The 15,480-nt window shown below is 48.6% G+C and overlaps 5 protein-coding genes across 5 annotated transcripts; 3 read left to right on the top strand and 2 right to left on the bottom strand.

Moving 5' to 3' along the window:
- Positions 1–2,762: 2,762 nt before the first annotated feature.
- On the top strand, positions 2,763–4,666 carry BU25DRAFT_484781 (MFS general substrate transporter; the record flags this gene model as incomplete). Its single annotated transcript, XM_033711208.1, has 8 exons — positions 2,763–2,942; positions 2,991–3,252; positions 3,301–3,394; positions 3,446–3,571; positions 3,621–3,763; positions 3,813–3,927; positions 3,975–4,155; positions 4,204–4,666. Coding segments are annotated over 8 exons (1,459 nt in total), but the record flags the coding sequence as incomplete, so codon positions are not given.
- Positions 4,667–6,433: 1,767 nt separating this feature from the next.
- On the top strand, positions 6,434–8,054 carry BU25DRAFT_484789 (FAD dependent oxidoreductase; the record flags this gene model as incomplete). Its single annotated transcript, XM_033711209.1, has 4 exons — positions 6,434–6,701; positions 6,765–7,054; positions 7,136–7,709; positions 7,777–8,054. The coding sequence occupies 4 exons, from the start codon at positions 6,434–6,436 to the stop codon at positions 8,052–8,054; spliced, it is 1,410 nt and encodes a 469-aa protein (XP_033564738.1).
- Positions 8,055–8,231: 177 nt separating this feature from the next.
- Positions 8,232–11,123, bottom strand: BU25DRAFT_387843 (uncharacterized protein; the record flags this gene model as incomplete). Its single annotated transcript, XM_033704447.1, has 6 exons — positions 10,837–11,123; positions 10,378–10,763; positions 10,227–10,312; positions 9,521–10,148; positions 9,281–9,302; positions 8,232–9,210 (listed from the first exon to the last, which is right to left on the bottom strand). Exons 1-6 carry the CDS (start codon positions 10,908–10,910, stop codon positions 8,232–8,234), a joined length of 2,175 nt encoding a protein of 724 aa, XP_033564739.1. The 5' UTR covers positions 10,911–11,123.
- An 813-nt stretch (positions 11,124–11,936) lies between these two features.
- Positions 11,937–12,723, bottom strand: BU25DRAFT_484793 (HAD-like protein; the record flags this gene model as incomplete). The annotated part of the gene is made up of 1 exon (XM_033711210.1): positions 11,937–12,723. Exon 1 carries the CDS (start codon positions 12,672–12,674, stop codon positions 11,937–11,939), a length of 738 nt encoding a protein of 245 aa, XP_033564740.1. The 5' UTR covers positions 12,675–12,723.
- Positions 12,724–13,042: 319 nt separating this feature from the next.
- On the top strand, positions 13,043–14,839 carry BU25DRAFT_484796 (DAO-domain-containing protein; the record flags this gene model as incomplete). Its single annotated transcript, XM_033711211.1, has 7 exons — positions 13,043–13,204; positions 13,260–13,341; positions 13,386–13,746; positions 13,801–14,107; positions 14,158–14,389; positions 14,446–14,535; positions 14,586–14,839. 7 exons carry the CDS (start codon positions 13,043–13,045, stop codon positions 14,837–14,839), a joined length of 1,488 nt encoding a protein of 495 aa, XP_033564741.1.
- Positions 14,840–15,480: the final 641 nt, after the last annotated feature.

The following is a 15,480-nucleotide window of genomic DNA, read 5'->3' on the forward strand; positions in this document are numbered from 1 at the left end:
TGAGGTGAATTGAAGGAGTGGATTGAGTTTTGAATTGCAAGCATGAGTTATCTGAGCAGGAGGGCAGGCTGCCTTTATAGACAGACTGCTGGCTCCTGGAATGTTCTAGATACATTGGCATTTGTAATCATTTGTAATCATTTGTCAGCAACCAGAAGATTCTGTGTTGTTCCATGAGGTTCCATGAGGTTCTATGAGGTTCCATGAGGTTCTATGAGGAGTGGCTGGGTGGATTGTTATTGGCTGCAAGCCATGTCAGGATGACACATAGGTGGGTCCACATGGGTCTAGCCCATTACACAAGCAACTAATGCAATAATCAAGATTTCTATCTGTTGTTCTATTCTACCAACAGATCCTGAGAATAGGTTTCCTTGCTTAGTGGGGTCTCTTTGGACACCCTTTGGTCTCCTAGTGGAGAGACCCTTTGGTGGAAGAGGGTTCACCTCCGCTTCTGGTTGTGTCCCTTACAGATGTCCCGCATCAATGAGCCCTCTAGCTGAACAGCATCATCTCCTATTCAAATCTCCTTATAGACACCCCATCATGTGTCATCCTGACATGGCTTGCAGCCAACAACAACCCTCCCAGTCCTTATATTTGTATCAGCACCTAGCCATTTGTCAGCTCCCCTTTGTCAGCTCCCATTTGTCAGCTTGCATCATCATCCCTGTACCCCTACTTAGTTAGCCACCTATCCAGATATATGAACCCCCTTCTTCCCACTCTAAGTAGTTTTCACTCATGCTTGCAACTCAATTCAATACTTCAACTTCACTCCTCCCTGATCCCTTGTGGTATTCCCACACTTGGTCCCTTCTTCATCATTTATCTTTCCTACCACTTGTGGTGTCTCCACACTTAGTCTCTTCTACACTCCTCTCTTCAACAAGCCTAAACCTCCCTTTTACCAATTCATCTATCTCAGAGAGCAGTTGGTATCCCCAACTGGCCCCCTCTCACATCATGCTACCCTTGGGGTCACAACATACTTACAGATCACCAGACAGCTTCATCGACTGTTGCCCCCACCCTGTCCAATCTAAGGTGACAAAAGAGACTGTTCTCACAGCAAAATCGCTTAAGATTGCACAAACACCAAGTTGGCGACTTGGGACAACTTTAGGTGCTCAACTTGCCCTGTGTAGGCATAGAGACGGGGTCACGCGGTTGACAAAAAAGAAGCCACACTGAAAGGCTTGGCGGAACTCACCCCATACAAATCACACCCACACTGTTCACAATGTGGTTATTTTGAGCTGCTATTGAAGATTCTAACATTATTGAAGCTGTAGATTTGTATAGGATAGCTGTTGCGACCTGGTTTTTTGGTGTTGTTGCTCTCAGTAGCCTGTCATTTGAACATCCATTTCCAAGCAAGTCCACAATCTTTCTGGCATGCTGTCTATCCTCTTGTTAATGAACTTCTGGGTTATGCACTCCTTCCAATCTTCATGAGCAAGCTCACGAGCCTCAAACTCATCCCAATGTGGGTATTGTTAAGATACTGCTTTGGAGGTTGCCAGCAGTTCTCTATTGGTGCAAGGTCTGGTGAATTGGAGCAGTTAAAATAGCAGTCAAGCTTATTTTCATGCTTCCAGATAGCAACAATGTGTTACAATCCTATGTCCTACGATAGGACAACAGGGTAATAAGTAACCACCAACCAAACACAGAGGCCTGGGGAAGGCGCAGCACGAGAAGGCCGCCCGGCTGGCGCCTAACAGGATCGCTTGCTTGCGAGCAGGGCCCACGTGACGAGCTCGTCAACAAGCACGGTCACATGAGCGCTCGTCAACGAGCCACAATCCATCTGGATAGGCCAGGACCAAACTTGCTCATCAACAGGCAGGATCTGGGGGACAGTACATAGCAAGTACAACCCTTATGGTTTCTGTTCAACCTTGTCAATCAACTTTGTTATTGGATTCTCACCTGCTCTCGAGCTAGACAGTCTACTCTGTACTAATCGTTGCTACCTGTCGCCACGGTCTTTGACTAGACGACTACCCCCTGACTATTACAAAGGTTATTACAACCCGACCGATAGTCAAACCTCTATCACTTCGAGCTTTGCTTAAGTGATAACTAACTCCTGATGACTCTCTGTACCTCTGCTCATCCCTGAGAACCAATTGAATAGTGCCTACGAGCTTTGCTTAAGACACGACTTCAACATACCTGTATGATCGACTCACCCGTGGGATACGTTATTTAGGTTGGTTTTTAGAGATCATTGCGGCAAGTATACGCAGGGGGGTTAGATAAGCCGTCGGCTGTATCCAGTTGGTAACAAGATGTAGGTTCTAGTCTAAAGCCTAAAGTAGGAACACAAGCAGGCTGTCTTAGCGCAAAATTTTAGGTCAGGCCCATACCGTGAGCTTTGCCTAGAGGTAGGCACAACTGGGTCCGCAATTTCGTTATTCCATTTACTACGAGCCATCATTAACTACAATACAAGTATACAACTGATACAAGTGGCTTTGTAGGCGATAGGATGCAACAGCAGACCTGTTTGGCAGGGATTCGCTATCAAATCGTCCCTGCCGTCATCGGCCGCCTTAAGATAAGGCTAATCTCACAGGCATTTGCGCATGCACGATACGGCAAACCCCTTGTACGAACCACGCTTCAAACCGGGCCGATGCTACAACTACCTGGAGCGACCGGTGGGTACTTCCATCCTAGAAATCGTGCGCATAACTTTGCCCGGCTTGATCTTCTGTTAAGAAGTTAGAAGTCCTCCATTCCATTCCGTGTTTAATGAGCGCGACCCAGAAAGATTTTGTCATGGCTCCCTTGCAGACCAAAAATACCAATGTCGTCGATACTATGAATGATGGTGAAGAGGATTTCGGGGTCGGCTCGGTTGAGGAAGTCCCTAAATATACCATCACAGCCTTTTATCGGAGCGTGCTGTTTCAAATGGTGTTGTTCGGAGCGTAAGTATCATCTCCGATGCTACAGGTGGTAAATTAATCGTTACACAGGTTGTCACTGGTTGGCCCGGCTATGTCTGATGCTATAAGCAACCTGGGAGGAGGCGGGCTGTCTACACCATGGCTGGCGAATCTTGCGAACTCGTTGAGTTACGCGTGCAGCTTCGCCAGTACCATCCTTGGAGGACCTGTTATCAACAAAATTGGGATCAAGTGGTCTTGCTTCATTGCAGCTGTTGCCATGCCTCTACAAGGATCTGCGTACTATGTAAACGCTAGGTACAGCGTTGACTGGTACCTCCTAGCAGCTAATGTAAGTGCAAGCCGCAACCCTGAAAAGGAAACCTTCTGATGTGGTTAGGTTGTACAAGGCACAGCATCTGGTTTTCTTTACGTTAGTGAAACGACGGCCATGTTGTCTTACCCAAAGCTAGAAGATAGGGGATTCTACCTTGGTAGGAATCCGAAACAATACATGGAATCACCACTCTGCTAACAGATCGCAGGCATATGGTCTGCAATGCGAAGCAGCGGAAGCGTAATCGGTGGCGTAATCAACTTCTCCACGAACTCTGACAGAGCATCGAGTGGAGGAATTGCGTGGTCGACATATCTAATCTTCATTGGGTTCGGCACGTCAAGACCAGTCGGCTTGGTTACATTGTGATTAACAGATCTTAGAATGTACCGGAATCTTGTGGGCACTGTTATTGTCTCCAACTGCGCGAGTACGTCGTCGCGATGACAGTAAAGTATCCATGTCCGAGATGCTCTCATGGAAGCAAGAATTCATTGCTTTGGGGAAGCACTTGCAGAATCCAAAGGTATAGGATGCCCGGTCACTTTCCATTGAATAAGCTAACACTGTAACAGACCTGGCTTGTGTTCCTTCCCGCCTTCTACTCTTTCTTCTACGGAGGAACATTGGGCACCTATCTCTCGCAGCACTTTTCTGTCCGCGCACGCGCACTTTCATCTCTTCTAGTCCGTATGTAATAGCTCCTCGCACCATTATTCATATACTGACTAGTGGAGCGACCATCACCATTCCATCAGTGATACTATTCGGCAAGCTGCTAGACAACACACGTTGGTCGCAGCGGCGCCGCGCATGGGTAGCTTCCCTGCTGTGGATTCTGCCTCAAATTGGCTGCTTTATCTGGGTCGCACTTGAGTACCATTATCTCCATCTTCCGTCAACTCTAGATTACAATTTGTGAGCTGTTACACCAATATTCGATCTGATTGAGACTAACTTCAACAGGGAAACTGGCAAATGGAGCAAGGCATACGTGCCGTACCTCATCATTTTCGTGACCGGCTACTGGACCCAACTCACTATATATTGGGTCCTCGGCACATTCTCGGTCGAGATGAAGTATGCTGCACGGGCCGGAGGTGTGTTTCGCGCATTTGAGACGGCAGGCCAAGCAGTATCCTACGGTCTGAGCTCTGCAAGCAACATAAGCCCCGGGATTCCGATCTATGTCAACTGTGCTATGTTGGTCCTTGCTATCCCCAGTATGGTTCTATTGATCACTAGGATCCCAAAAAGACCATCAGACATTGACCTTACCGATCATACCCGTGTCGTGCTCGACGATACTCAAAAAGGGGAATAAGAATATGTGGATGTTGTAGCACGAGTTCAACATTAGAATAGCTGTTCTAAGGTGTCCCTGTACGTAGCAATCACAAAGGTACTTAAATGATGTACTCCCCGCCTGATTCTAAGGGAGGGCAAATAAGCTTAGATATCTACGTAGATAGACGTTGCTTAGAGAGATTAACAAGAGCGTAATCCAATCGTTTGGTAACAATGCCCTGTCTGACGCTCAATCAGCCATACACAGCTGGGACGGTTTCAATGACCTATATATTTATTTTGGCGCTATTAAAGATCTTTCACAACGCTGATCGTGCCGCTTCATGAGCTAAGTATTTAGAGCAAAGTGCAGTTTCGGGCTGCTGCTGCTTGCTTGTACGCACTGCGTCGTATATTAACCAATGACGTCCATGGATAAGCCAATTCTGTCTCTCACCCTTCTACTGAAGTAAAGGACACTGGACAAACTAAATGCGCCCGACTCTTAGGGCAATATACTCTACATCTTAAGAACTCAGTAAAACCACAGTTGGAAGGAGTCTTGGAAAGCAGGCAGCATGAAACTAGGTATTCATCTGTGGAAGATTGGTTTAACTGAGACGATACAGTAATAGACATCAGTTGCGGTTTGGCCAGGTTCTTTTAGTCCCAGCTTTCAAAGTTATTGGTCTCGCCATCGCACAAGTATATTACAATTTGGGACATGATTGTTGCGGTATCGGTTGGTCCGTACAGTGTCTGACTATACCCCTGACCACTACCCTGGACTAGTGTGTTAAAGGTCAGGTATATAGTCGTCTCCTCCTAGCTAGATAGCAATACAGCACAGTATTCCATCGACCCGATCGTCCTACGTTATCGTTTACCGTAGCTATCAGTATTCTACAGCGGTCCACACCGCTACAATAAACTCTAATAAGCAGGCAAATTGATGACAGAATTAGATCTGCTACTTAAAATGTTGGTTATTAAGAGGATGCTACGCACGACTTCTCAAGGTCTCGCAGTATAACATATTTACCCATAACAGTAGTAATGATGGAGTTCAGTGAACTGTACGCAAAGGGAAGAAGTTGAAGATTGTACTGCGGTTGTATTGTATGAAGCTACGAACAGTATATGTAGGTGAGTGACTGTAAACAACGCTAGTGTGACGTGGCAGTCACTCTCATGGTAGGTGGGGTACGACAGGCAGGAGCAGGAGAGACCCCAAACCGTGACAAGTAACGTACCTCACAGATGAGTCGCTCACCCGAGCGAGTCACTCACTGTGCCAAGACCACACCAAATTCTACTCAAGTCGTGATGTCTTACAACAAAAAGTTAAAAAGACGCTCAAACACAGCTAATATACAGTTTGTTGCAGATTAGTTGTTATTTTGGTATGGTCTTAGCAAAAGTGAGTGGCTTGCTCGGGTGAGCGGCTTGCTCGCGAGGTACATTATGTTCTTTATATAACTGCGAAGATGGCTCACAAACAGCCGGGGGGATCTTGCATTGAAGACCGACTTAAGTTTATAGATCATGGCTGACAACCGAAGCGAATCCTCATCACATCGAGCTTCGGAAGAGAGGCACAGTAGCAAGGTAAAAAAGGTCAGATCACGTAAGAGACACCTGATCTAGTCTTATCTGGCGCGAGATAAGATTGAACAACTCCACGAATATCAAAAATCCACAGGATTGGCCGGGCCGCACTGCACCGGCTTTGACTTGCTTCGCGGCAAGGTGGGCCAAATCCTTGTTGGAGACCGGCCCGGCCGCATATCCCAGAGGGGCACCGCCTCGGGCATTCACTCCAAGTTGAAAGTTGATATTGTTGGGGCTTCGCACTACAACGCTCGACCAAAGACCTGCGACGTTGCAGTTTCGAAAGATGTTCACAAATATGTCTTCCGCTGGCCACGGCGCCGAACCATTTCCGGTGGCAGATGCTGTTCCTTCTTATTGGAGAAAACAAGTGGGGCCAATCGACAACCATCGCAGTACCGAAGATCTTGTCACGAGGGCTGATATTGTAATTATTGGCGCAGGATATGTTGGAGCATCGATTGTGCATCACTTGATCGAGCAGAGTGTGCGCTGCGACCGCCCAATTCCTTCGATACTCATCCTCGAGGCTCGTGAGGCTTGCTCTGGCGCCACTGGACGCAACGGTACGTGAAAAGTATACGTGGGACATGAGCACGATTCTCTAGATGCTAATTCTGAACACCCAGGCGGTCATTTGAAGCCTGATCCACTGTTAAGAGCTGCCAGCGTACTCGAGGTGCATGGAAAAGTGGTTGCGGAGCATGTGGCTTCATTTGAGGCCCGTCAAGTTGCCGCAATCAGGGACCTAGTCCAGCGTGAACATATCGACTGTGACTTCGAAGAAACCAAGGTCACAGATGTCTGTTTATATAAAGAAGGTCGAGATAAAATTAAAGCCGACCTCGCCAAAATCGCCAAAGCCGACATCTCTACGGCGAAGGGGATAGAGTATATCTCAGGTAGCAAAGCTGAAGTGGTATGTACGCCCCTTAGGGACAATCTCGAGAGTCCTCTTCACACCCTTTCCATCCCTTCCCCAAGCTGAATATATCCACAGATTTCTGGCGTTCGGGGTGCAATGTCTTGTCATACATACAATGCTGCCCGTTTGTGGCCGTACCGACTTGTGACGCACCTGCTGGAAAAGGCCATATACCTAGGAGTAAACCTGCAGACACATACGCCTGTTACAAGTGTGTTAGCTGCAAACGCAAGCTCAAAAGATTACCGTTGGCTTGTGAATACACCACGCGGCTCGGTCAAGACTGATACCGTCGTGTATGCTACTAACGGTTACACTTCGGCCCTAGTATCAGAGATGAGAGACAAAATTGTCCCTGTGAGAGGCGTAGTTGCACGGCTGGTGGGCGCAAATGCACCGAAATTGACAGACAGTTATATGATACGGCTCTCAGACTACGAGTACGACTACATGATTCCTCGGCCAGACGGTAGCATCATCTTGGGTGGTGGAAAGCGAGACTACTACAAGGACTTGGACGAATGGTTTGACGTTTCCGACGACAGCAAAATGATAGAAAGCGCGCGATGTTACTTTGACGGATATATGCAACGACATTTTCATGGGTGGGAAAACAGCGGTGTCCGCACGGAAGACATCTGGACCGGCAGTAAGTGTCATGCTAGCAAACTAGCCCCATGACTGAATCTTTCGAGCTGACTCGTCTTCCTTACTAGTTATGGGCTACTCTAATGACGGGTTTCCTTATGTTGGACCAGCTTGCGGGAGACCCGGCCAATACATGTGCGCGGGATTCAGCGGGCATGGCATGCCGCAGATCTTCTTCTCTGCAAAAGCTGTCGCTTCTATGATCATTACGGGTAATACGAAGGAGGTCGACCTGCCTGTTCCATATCGTATCTCTCCGAGCAGGTGGTATCAGCCAAAGGAGCACATGTCTCTGAAAATGTGGCAACAAGTTTCAAAAAGCCAACCTGCTCGAGAAAAACTGTGAAAAACGACGTGAACGACGAACCTGGCGACTACGAGTAACGCATTTAGGTGCGACGGCTTAAGATTGCAATTTGAGGGTTCATTCATCAGCACGTATCCTCTCCTTGCGTAAAGAATTAATATCCGTGAATCATCATACGTAAGTAATACCAGCTTGCGCAGGATGTTATCTCAACATCTACAGAAGATTAACAAACAATTCTCTCTCTGGATAGCCATGTTCGTTGAAGTCTGGCGTAAGGAAAGCCACGTTTCCAACCGAGTTTAGTAAATCAAAATCGAATGGATAATCATCGACGAATAGGTCGCTTTGCATGCTGGTCATCGCTGGATCACTTCTGTTTGGTCCTGCCTGCGGACGAGGCTCTCGGTTTTGCGCTTTCACTCCTTTTGCATCATCACCGTTGCATGCCGAGAGTCCGGCACAAGAACTTGTGGAGCCTCCTAATTTCGTGTACCAGTTGACAAAACCTTCGTAACCCTCTTGCGCCGAGTTTTTCGTTCCTGTAACTGTGGGTTGGCCCGGTATTGGATCGAACATGTGAATTCGATGCAACGCCGCTTCCAATGTCTCAAGGAGACAGACTTCTGAGCGCGCTGAATCACCCACCGAAGCCATTTCTCTGATCGCATCAAGACCTTTCTGTAAGGTGCTAGAGAACTCGTTCGTACGGTAACAGATGCTGTAGGCAATCAAGACCAGCAGGGCCGCACGACAGGAACTGTATTCGGTATAGGACGACTTTGCGAGGCCGATGCCCCCCGTCTGCAGGGTATGACAGATGCCGATGACCTCCATCGCAGCCGCGACACAGTCCTGGACCAAAAATTCCCACTGCACATGCGACTCGGCTGCTTTTGTTCGTGGTGCTTCTGTAGGTCCCGGTACAGCATTGGCCCCTTTGAAATGGACATCGGCCCGTAGTTGACGATGGGCCAGGATGAATGGTCGCCCGATGAACATATTCAACAGGCAGTATTCCAACTGAGAATGAATCTCCGCGCGGGATTTCGATTGCACTGTTTGGTCTGCCGTGGATGTTGATATTGCATCGCCGCGAGGAGGTGACCACTGTCCTCGCAGATTCGTCTTCATGCGCTTGATACGATTCAATATAGTCCCAATCTCAGATCTTGTGCAGGTTCTAAGATGTGATCTGGCAAAAATGGTCAGTCGACTGTTTCCTACCTATGTGCCATTGATCATAAATCTGACTCTGAACTCACATTTCGTGGAGGAATGCTTCAGCTTCGTCTGTCAGAGTGATTGATTCTAGCAGACCAGAGGTATTGAAAGCGTCATCATTCAAAAAATTTGCATCCTGGCTTCGCGGTTTATCTACATCAATTTCGGAACGTGCGATAGATGCCGGACGGCCATGGTATATGCCAATCTTTCTGGTTTTCAGATCTGTGAGCAGAAGGATCGGGATGTTGTCGGAAAGTTGGAGACGAACCGTTCCATACAGTACACCGTCCACCAAATGCGAAGCCTGATCTCTTTGGTGCTCTCATCAAAAACGGTACGAGAGGTCTTTCGATGCATGCCGTTTTGTATGGCTACCTTAATGGCCAAATTTAAATAGATGTAACTCAGTCCGGAGGCGTCGATGGGTAGGGCATAAAGACCAAGAAGCAGGATAACCTGAACGCTGAGTAGCGAGCCAGTGTGAATGAATTCCGAAAGAAGCTTTGAAACTTGACGGTAAAAGGTGGATCCAATGTCGAACTCCCAGTTATTTTGGGTATCGAAGCTTGGTGAAACGCCAGTGCTGCGCCCACTGTGTCGTTTGGGAGATTCCAAGTGGACGTATTGGGTTCCAACTGCCAGCACCATCAGCACCACACATACTGCGGTAACGTCTTTTGGGCGTAGCCCGGTCACATTTGTGTATATGTGGTCTAAAATACCGTCCAGCCAGCGTCGATCTACATAATAGTAGAAGCTTGTGGCATGCTTAAAGAAGACATTAGTCAAAAAAGCGGTTACAGGGCGGGGTGGAAGAATGGCAATTATGTCGGAGATGGAAGTCGAGGCCGGGTCTGCCTCGCCGACGCGGATGAAGACTGGTACGCGGTTGACGTTTTCCAAGCGCTAAAAGACATAATGAGCACATATACATAAACAGATTAGAATATCCGCACACGACCGGGTCTGCGGATAGTTGCATACCGGCACATTGGATTTGACCATCAGTTCGTCTATATTGCGCTTGATGTGCATGGAGAAGTTCCAGTGAGAGAATTCGCCAGAATAGTCTGCAGCGCGATGGAAGATCTTATCAGTGTTGCGGCTAGTAACGAGAAGCCTGAGGAGAACATACGAACTGTAGTGTTGTCTACGTAGTCGATGGTGCAATCCTCGTCGTCAATCCCAGGGCTGTCAGACTGTTGCGCATTTGCGCGCGGCTCGAGCGACTCGACGGTCGTTTCGTTCTCGTCAGGTCGTAGAGTCGGCGCGCACAGCGCATCGCATGTGCGTCGCAGAGAGTCGGTATCCAAGGCGAGATTGGGAAAATGGTGTTTGAGGATAAATCCCATGTATCGCAAGCGGTCCCTCAGCTCTTTGACCGAGCCGGCAAAGTCGGGTGCTCGCTTGTCCACCGTAGTAGGCAGAAGATTGAATTCACATGGCCTGCGTAAATGGCGACAGCGCCTACAGGGCATCCCGTCCTCGCATTTCTCCTTGAGGCGGCGACACTCGCCACAGCTGCGCAACGCAGGTCAGTCAAGATCCTGTCTCGCATGTTTGGCCGGGACACTAGTGGGCAGTGCTGTCTTACGCGCGAACCGCTCGCTGTCGTTCTTCCGCCGCCAAATGGCGCTTCTTGGTGGGCCTTGGGTGCTCAACGTCCATAGCTTGGATGGAGCAGGAAAGCACAGGGCCTGCTGAGCCGGAGGTACTAATTTGACAGACTGTGTTGAGCAGATGGCGATAGTTGATTAGTGCCGAGGACCACCGCTTGCAGTCAGGGATGCCCGCCTGCTGGACCGCCGGCGATAAGACGACGTTGGGTGGTTGATCGTTGAGTGATTGATTAACGGTGGGGCTACGCAATCCGACACGACGACCGGCCCGGTCAAAAAGGATCAGAAGAGGCTTATCTCATACAAGACAATCCTACGGGCATGTACAGAGCTTGGTAGAAAGACAAAGACTAGCCTGGTTGGGGACACACTTGCGTAAGTACAAGCAGGGCTAGTCTAGAATCGTCGGCTACAACACTCTTGGCACGCGGAACTTACCGTTTCACTGTCGTTGGTCAGTACCTTGCAGCTCTTTCTCTCCCCCCAAGAACTCCCACGACCGGCGCAGCCTTTGGCATCTGTCCCGCAACTGATATCTGCGACGTCGATGCATGCGTGCAGTCGTCACATATTGCCTTCGAGATATACCACGACGTGGCTTCCCGGCAGCGGACCAAGCTGCTTCCCACCTGGCACCAGCTCAACGAAGAGAACAAGCACGACGTCGCAAAGATCGTAGTGTGTGATTCTAGCAAGCCTTGGCTGAAGCCGTAGGATAGGTCGAGTACGGGCATGAAATGAGCCGGCAAAGACGTCGCGATCAAGGAATACCTGTTCACTAAGACGGGGACACTCACGTTAAAGCCAAGTCAGCTGAAGTAATTCTTGGGAATGTAATCAAATGCAAGACTGACAAGTGCGTTCTCCATATGTGTTTCCAGAAGCACTCTTCAGTACGCCTGATTCATTTTGGTAGGTTACTGCCAGGAGAAACAGACGAAGTGATCTGGACAAATCTCCCCCTACTTTCGTTTACCTTTCCTTCAACAGTCTGTGTTCAATCCTCACAACGATGACAACTGTCGGGCATGAATTGGAAGGCCACTAGAGCGGATGTGAAAAGATAGAACATTTTTTACTGATGGCATTGTGACTTCTCTACAATCTGCTGCACCATTTCCACAAGACTCCCAGCCACTACCTCAAGTTTCGCATCACTGAAAACGTCGAGGCAAGGTTCTTTCTCGTACACCGAACTCCAGGCGCCACGGAACCCGACTTTCGTCGCGGCTGCAACATCCCACATGTGCGCGGCAGCAAACCATTTCACATCGTTAGCCCCCAGTCGGTCCCACACGGCCTGATAGGCGGGGAGAGCGGGTTTAGCTACGCCCGCAACATCACAACTGATGAAGTTCTCCAATGGCATATCCACACCAGCACGCTCAAAATAGCCTCTGACGCGCTGCACATCGCCGGTGGTAAAACACCATACAGTGAACCCATTGTCGCGCAAGATCTGAAAGGACTCGCGGCAGCCAGGTCGGAGTTGCAAAGATTGATAACCTTCAATGCATTTCTCCCGCTCCTCGTCGGTGGCCAAAGCCCGAGGATCGGCGATGCCGCAAAGGCTGAGAGTGCGGTAGAAGAGTCCTCGGAGAACCTCTTGGTAGGCCTTATAGCTTCCAGAAATCGATAAGAAAGTGAATTCCAATTCGGCAGCGGTCTGCCAGGTGAACCCAAAATGTTGTGGGGTGACGGTGTTTTGGCGAAGCTTTGCACCCAAGACTGAGTCTATGCGTTGGTAGTAAGCGTCGAATGACACGCAGGTGCCGACGACGTCAAAGACGACATGTCTTAGAGGCCGAGTCATTGTGTCGGTGTGGTGCTCAAGAGAAAGGAGATCGATAGCGAAGGGCTTGTGCGACAGGCTCGATGATATGTTCTGTAGGTATACTATATGTAGTCGTACAATATAATAGAAAACTTAGCCGGCCTCGTCTAAGCTAACTCTCACGCCGCTCAGGCTATCAGGCTATCTATGAAGACGGGCCGATGACTGGAGAGGCCGGGACCCATCGGGAGCATCCTTATCTGTCGCTTATCTGTCGCTATTGGATCAGACATCCGGTTGGTTTCCGGTGGGTTTAACGCACATGGAACTGCACACACTGTTTATATATGGTGGAAACTTGCCCTTTAAAGGAACATAAATAAAAATTGCTTTCCTCAACGTCCAGCATGGTCTTCCCAACTGCTAACCCCACCAAATGCTATTGGATCGAGAATGCCGAATCGCCTCTGCGTAATTTTCGCTCCAGCGACGAGTTACCAGCGGAGACTGATGTAGCAATTATCGGCAGTGGCTACGCCGGCGCGTCAACCGCTTATTGGATTCACAAAGTTCGTGACCGTACCATGATGACCTATCAGCTTACAGACTCTGACCGAAGTCCAGTATACAGAGAAGGCTTCGAAGCAGCCTCAGGTAACTCTCCTAGAAGCGCGAGATATTTGTGGGGGAGCCACTGGACGCAATGGTAATAATACCTGCAGCGTGTAGACATGCGCTAACAGTAAGCAGGAGGACAATTGAGACCGCACGCTTATTCTCGCTATCCGGCATGGTCCAAACGCTTTGGACCCGATGGAGCGATGGGACTCATCGCACATGAGATGGCCCATTTATCAGCATTTAGGGACCTAGCTGATGCAGAGGGTATTGCTGAAGAAGTCTGTCTCAAATTCGGGGAGACTTTTGACGCTGCCATGACTGATGAGGCCTGGACACGGCTCAAAGGCGCATTCCAAGCCATGCAAAAGGATCATGGCGATGAAAACGATATTGTCAAGGCATGCAGACTAATCGAAGACGCCCGCGAAGCGGAAGAGTTTTCACAGATGAAGGGGGCTCTTGCGGCAGTGGTGCATCCTACAGGGCAAATGTAAGTCTCCCCTACTTACATAATGCTCGCGAAGAGCGTCTGACATGGTCTTAGATGGGCATATAAATTTGTGCATGCGCTTTTGCGTATTGTTCTCCAAAAAGGCAATCTGAATTTGCAAGCTAATACGCCAGTCACTGGTGTTTCAGAGCGAGATGCCGACGGCTGGGTCACGGTCAAGACTGAGCGAGGAACGATACGTGCCAGGACAGTAGTCCATACGACAAATAGATGGGCTGCTCATCTGCTTCCGGAGTTTAACAAGCTCATACTACCTATGAGGGGGACTGTCGCTGCGATCAAGGCGCCCCCGGGATTCATCAAGCACACTGGTGCCCAGCACTGGGACAACACCGTTAATGTAAGTCTCAGTTTCTTACTGCGAAGATTTTGACCTGATGACAGAGGCAGAATTATCATCTCCAACTCCCTCCCCCCTACAACACTATCATGATTGGAGGAGCAAGACAATTACTCGTCCATAGGCCAAAAGAATGTATGTTGAACGATGAAGATGACCAAGAGATTGCCGGAGTAGCAGAATTCTTCAAGTCGTGGCCCGCCTCGGATGTGACGGATTGGCCGGGATTGAGTCTTGCAGAGCTCAGCAATAAAGTTGACCGAAGCGGATGTTGGACTGGGAGTAAGTCCAAGCTATTCTGAAAGACAAAAAATACCATTTAACTGACTGGATCATAGTTGAGACCTCCAGTGCAGACTCTTTTCCTTTCGTTGGTCCTGTGCCAGCCCGGAACGGCCACTACATCGCTGCGGGATTCGCTGGACACGGTACGTGCTTAATGTCGCAGAATACGATGAGACCAAACTAATTTGCAAAGGTATGCCTCGGATTCTGCTTTCAGCTGCTCACATCACGCCTCTTGTCTTAGAGTCGCTTAATGTAGAGTACAGCCAGCCGCTTCTTGCTGCGTCGTTTCCTCCCTTGCCTCAGCCTTTCCAAGTAACCGCGGAACGGGTTGAACGGCTTCAAAATACGAACATTGCTGCAATTGCTGAATCCTACAAGCAAAGCTGCGAAGAGAGTGCGAAAAAGCCATTTTGTAATACAGAAAGGGCGATATTAAAGCTCTAAAATCTCTATAATGTACTCTACAAGCAAGCTAGTTACCTAAGCCAGCTGGTTACTTTCTCTAAGACCTAACTATACTTTGCACAAGTTGTGATGACTTAAGACAAGAACGCAAAAAAAACTCCAATAAAGTAGATATACAGCTTGCTGTTTGTGCTATCTAACAGGATATAGCTCTCTCCTAGTAACGTACCATAAAGGTACAGTCACAGGACAAAAGTCTGTTCGCGCAGTTGCGCACAGGCCACCATCTCAGCTTTGAGTGAACGTTCACAATGCTTTTTCTCAACAACCATGAGGTGAAAAGTAGATCTGACTTGATAGATTATTGCGCTTATTCTCAGTATTTAGTCTGATATCCTTGTGCTCTGATGCAGGCTTTGAGTTGCTCTGGCATTGAGTAGATGAGTGATCTGATCAATTTGTCGGGTATGGCCATCCATGCTTCTTTCAAACCTTCACAAAAGCACTCCCACTCATTGGCAGAGTCTCCAAGACTGTCAAACTCTGGGTGAAGCTGATGAAGTTTCCGTTTAAGAGCCCACCACATGTGTTCAATGGGGTTAAGATCAGGTGAGTATGGGGGTACATCAATGGTCCAAATCCCATGACTTTCCAACCACTTTCTGGTGTACTTTGCAGTG

Source organism: Macroventuria anomochaeta, assembly GCF_010093625.1.
Source record: "Macroventuria anomochaeta strain CBS 525.71 unplaced genomic scaffold BU25scaffold_7, whole genome shotgun sequence".
In the NCBI taxonomy this organism is placed as follows: Eukaryota; Fungi; Ascomycota; class Dothideomycetes; order Pleosporales; family Didymellaceae; genus Macroventuria; species Macroventuria anomochaeta.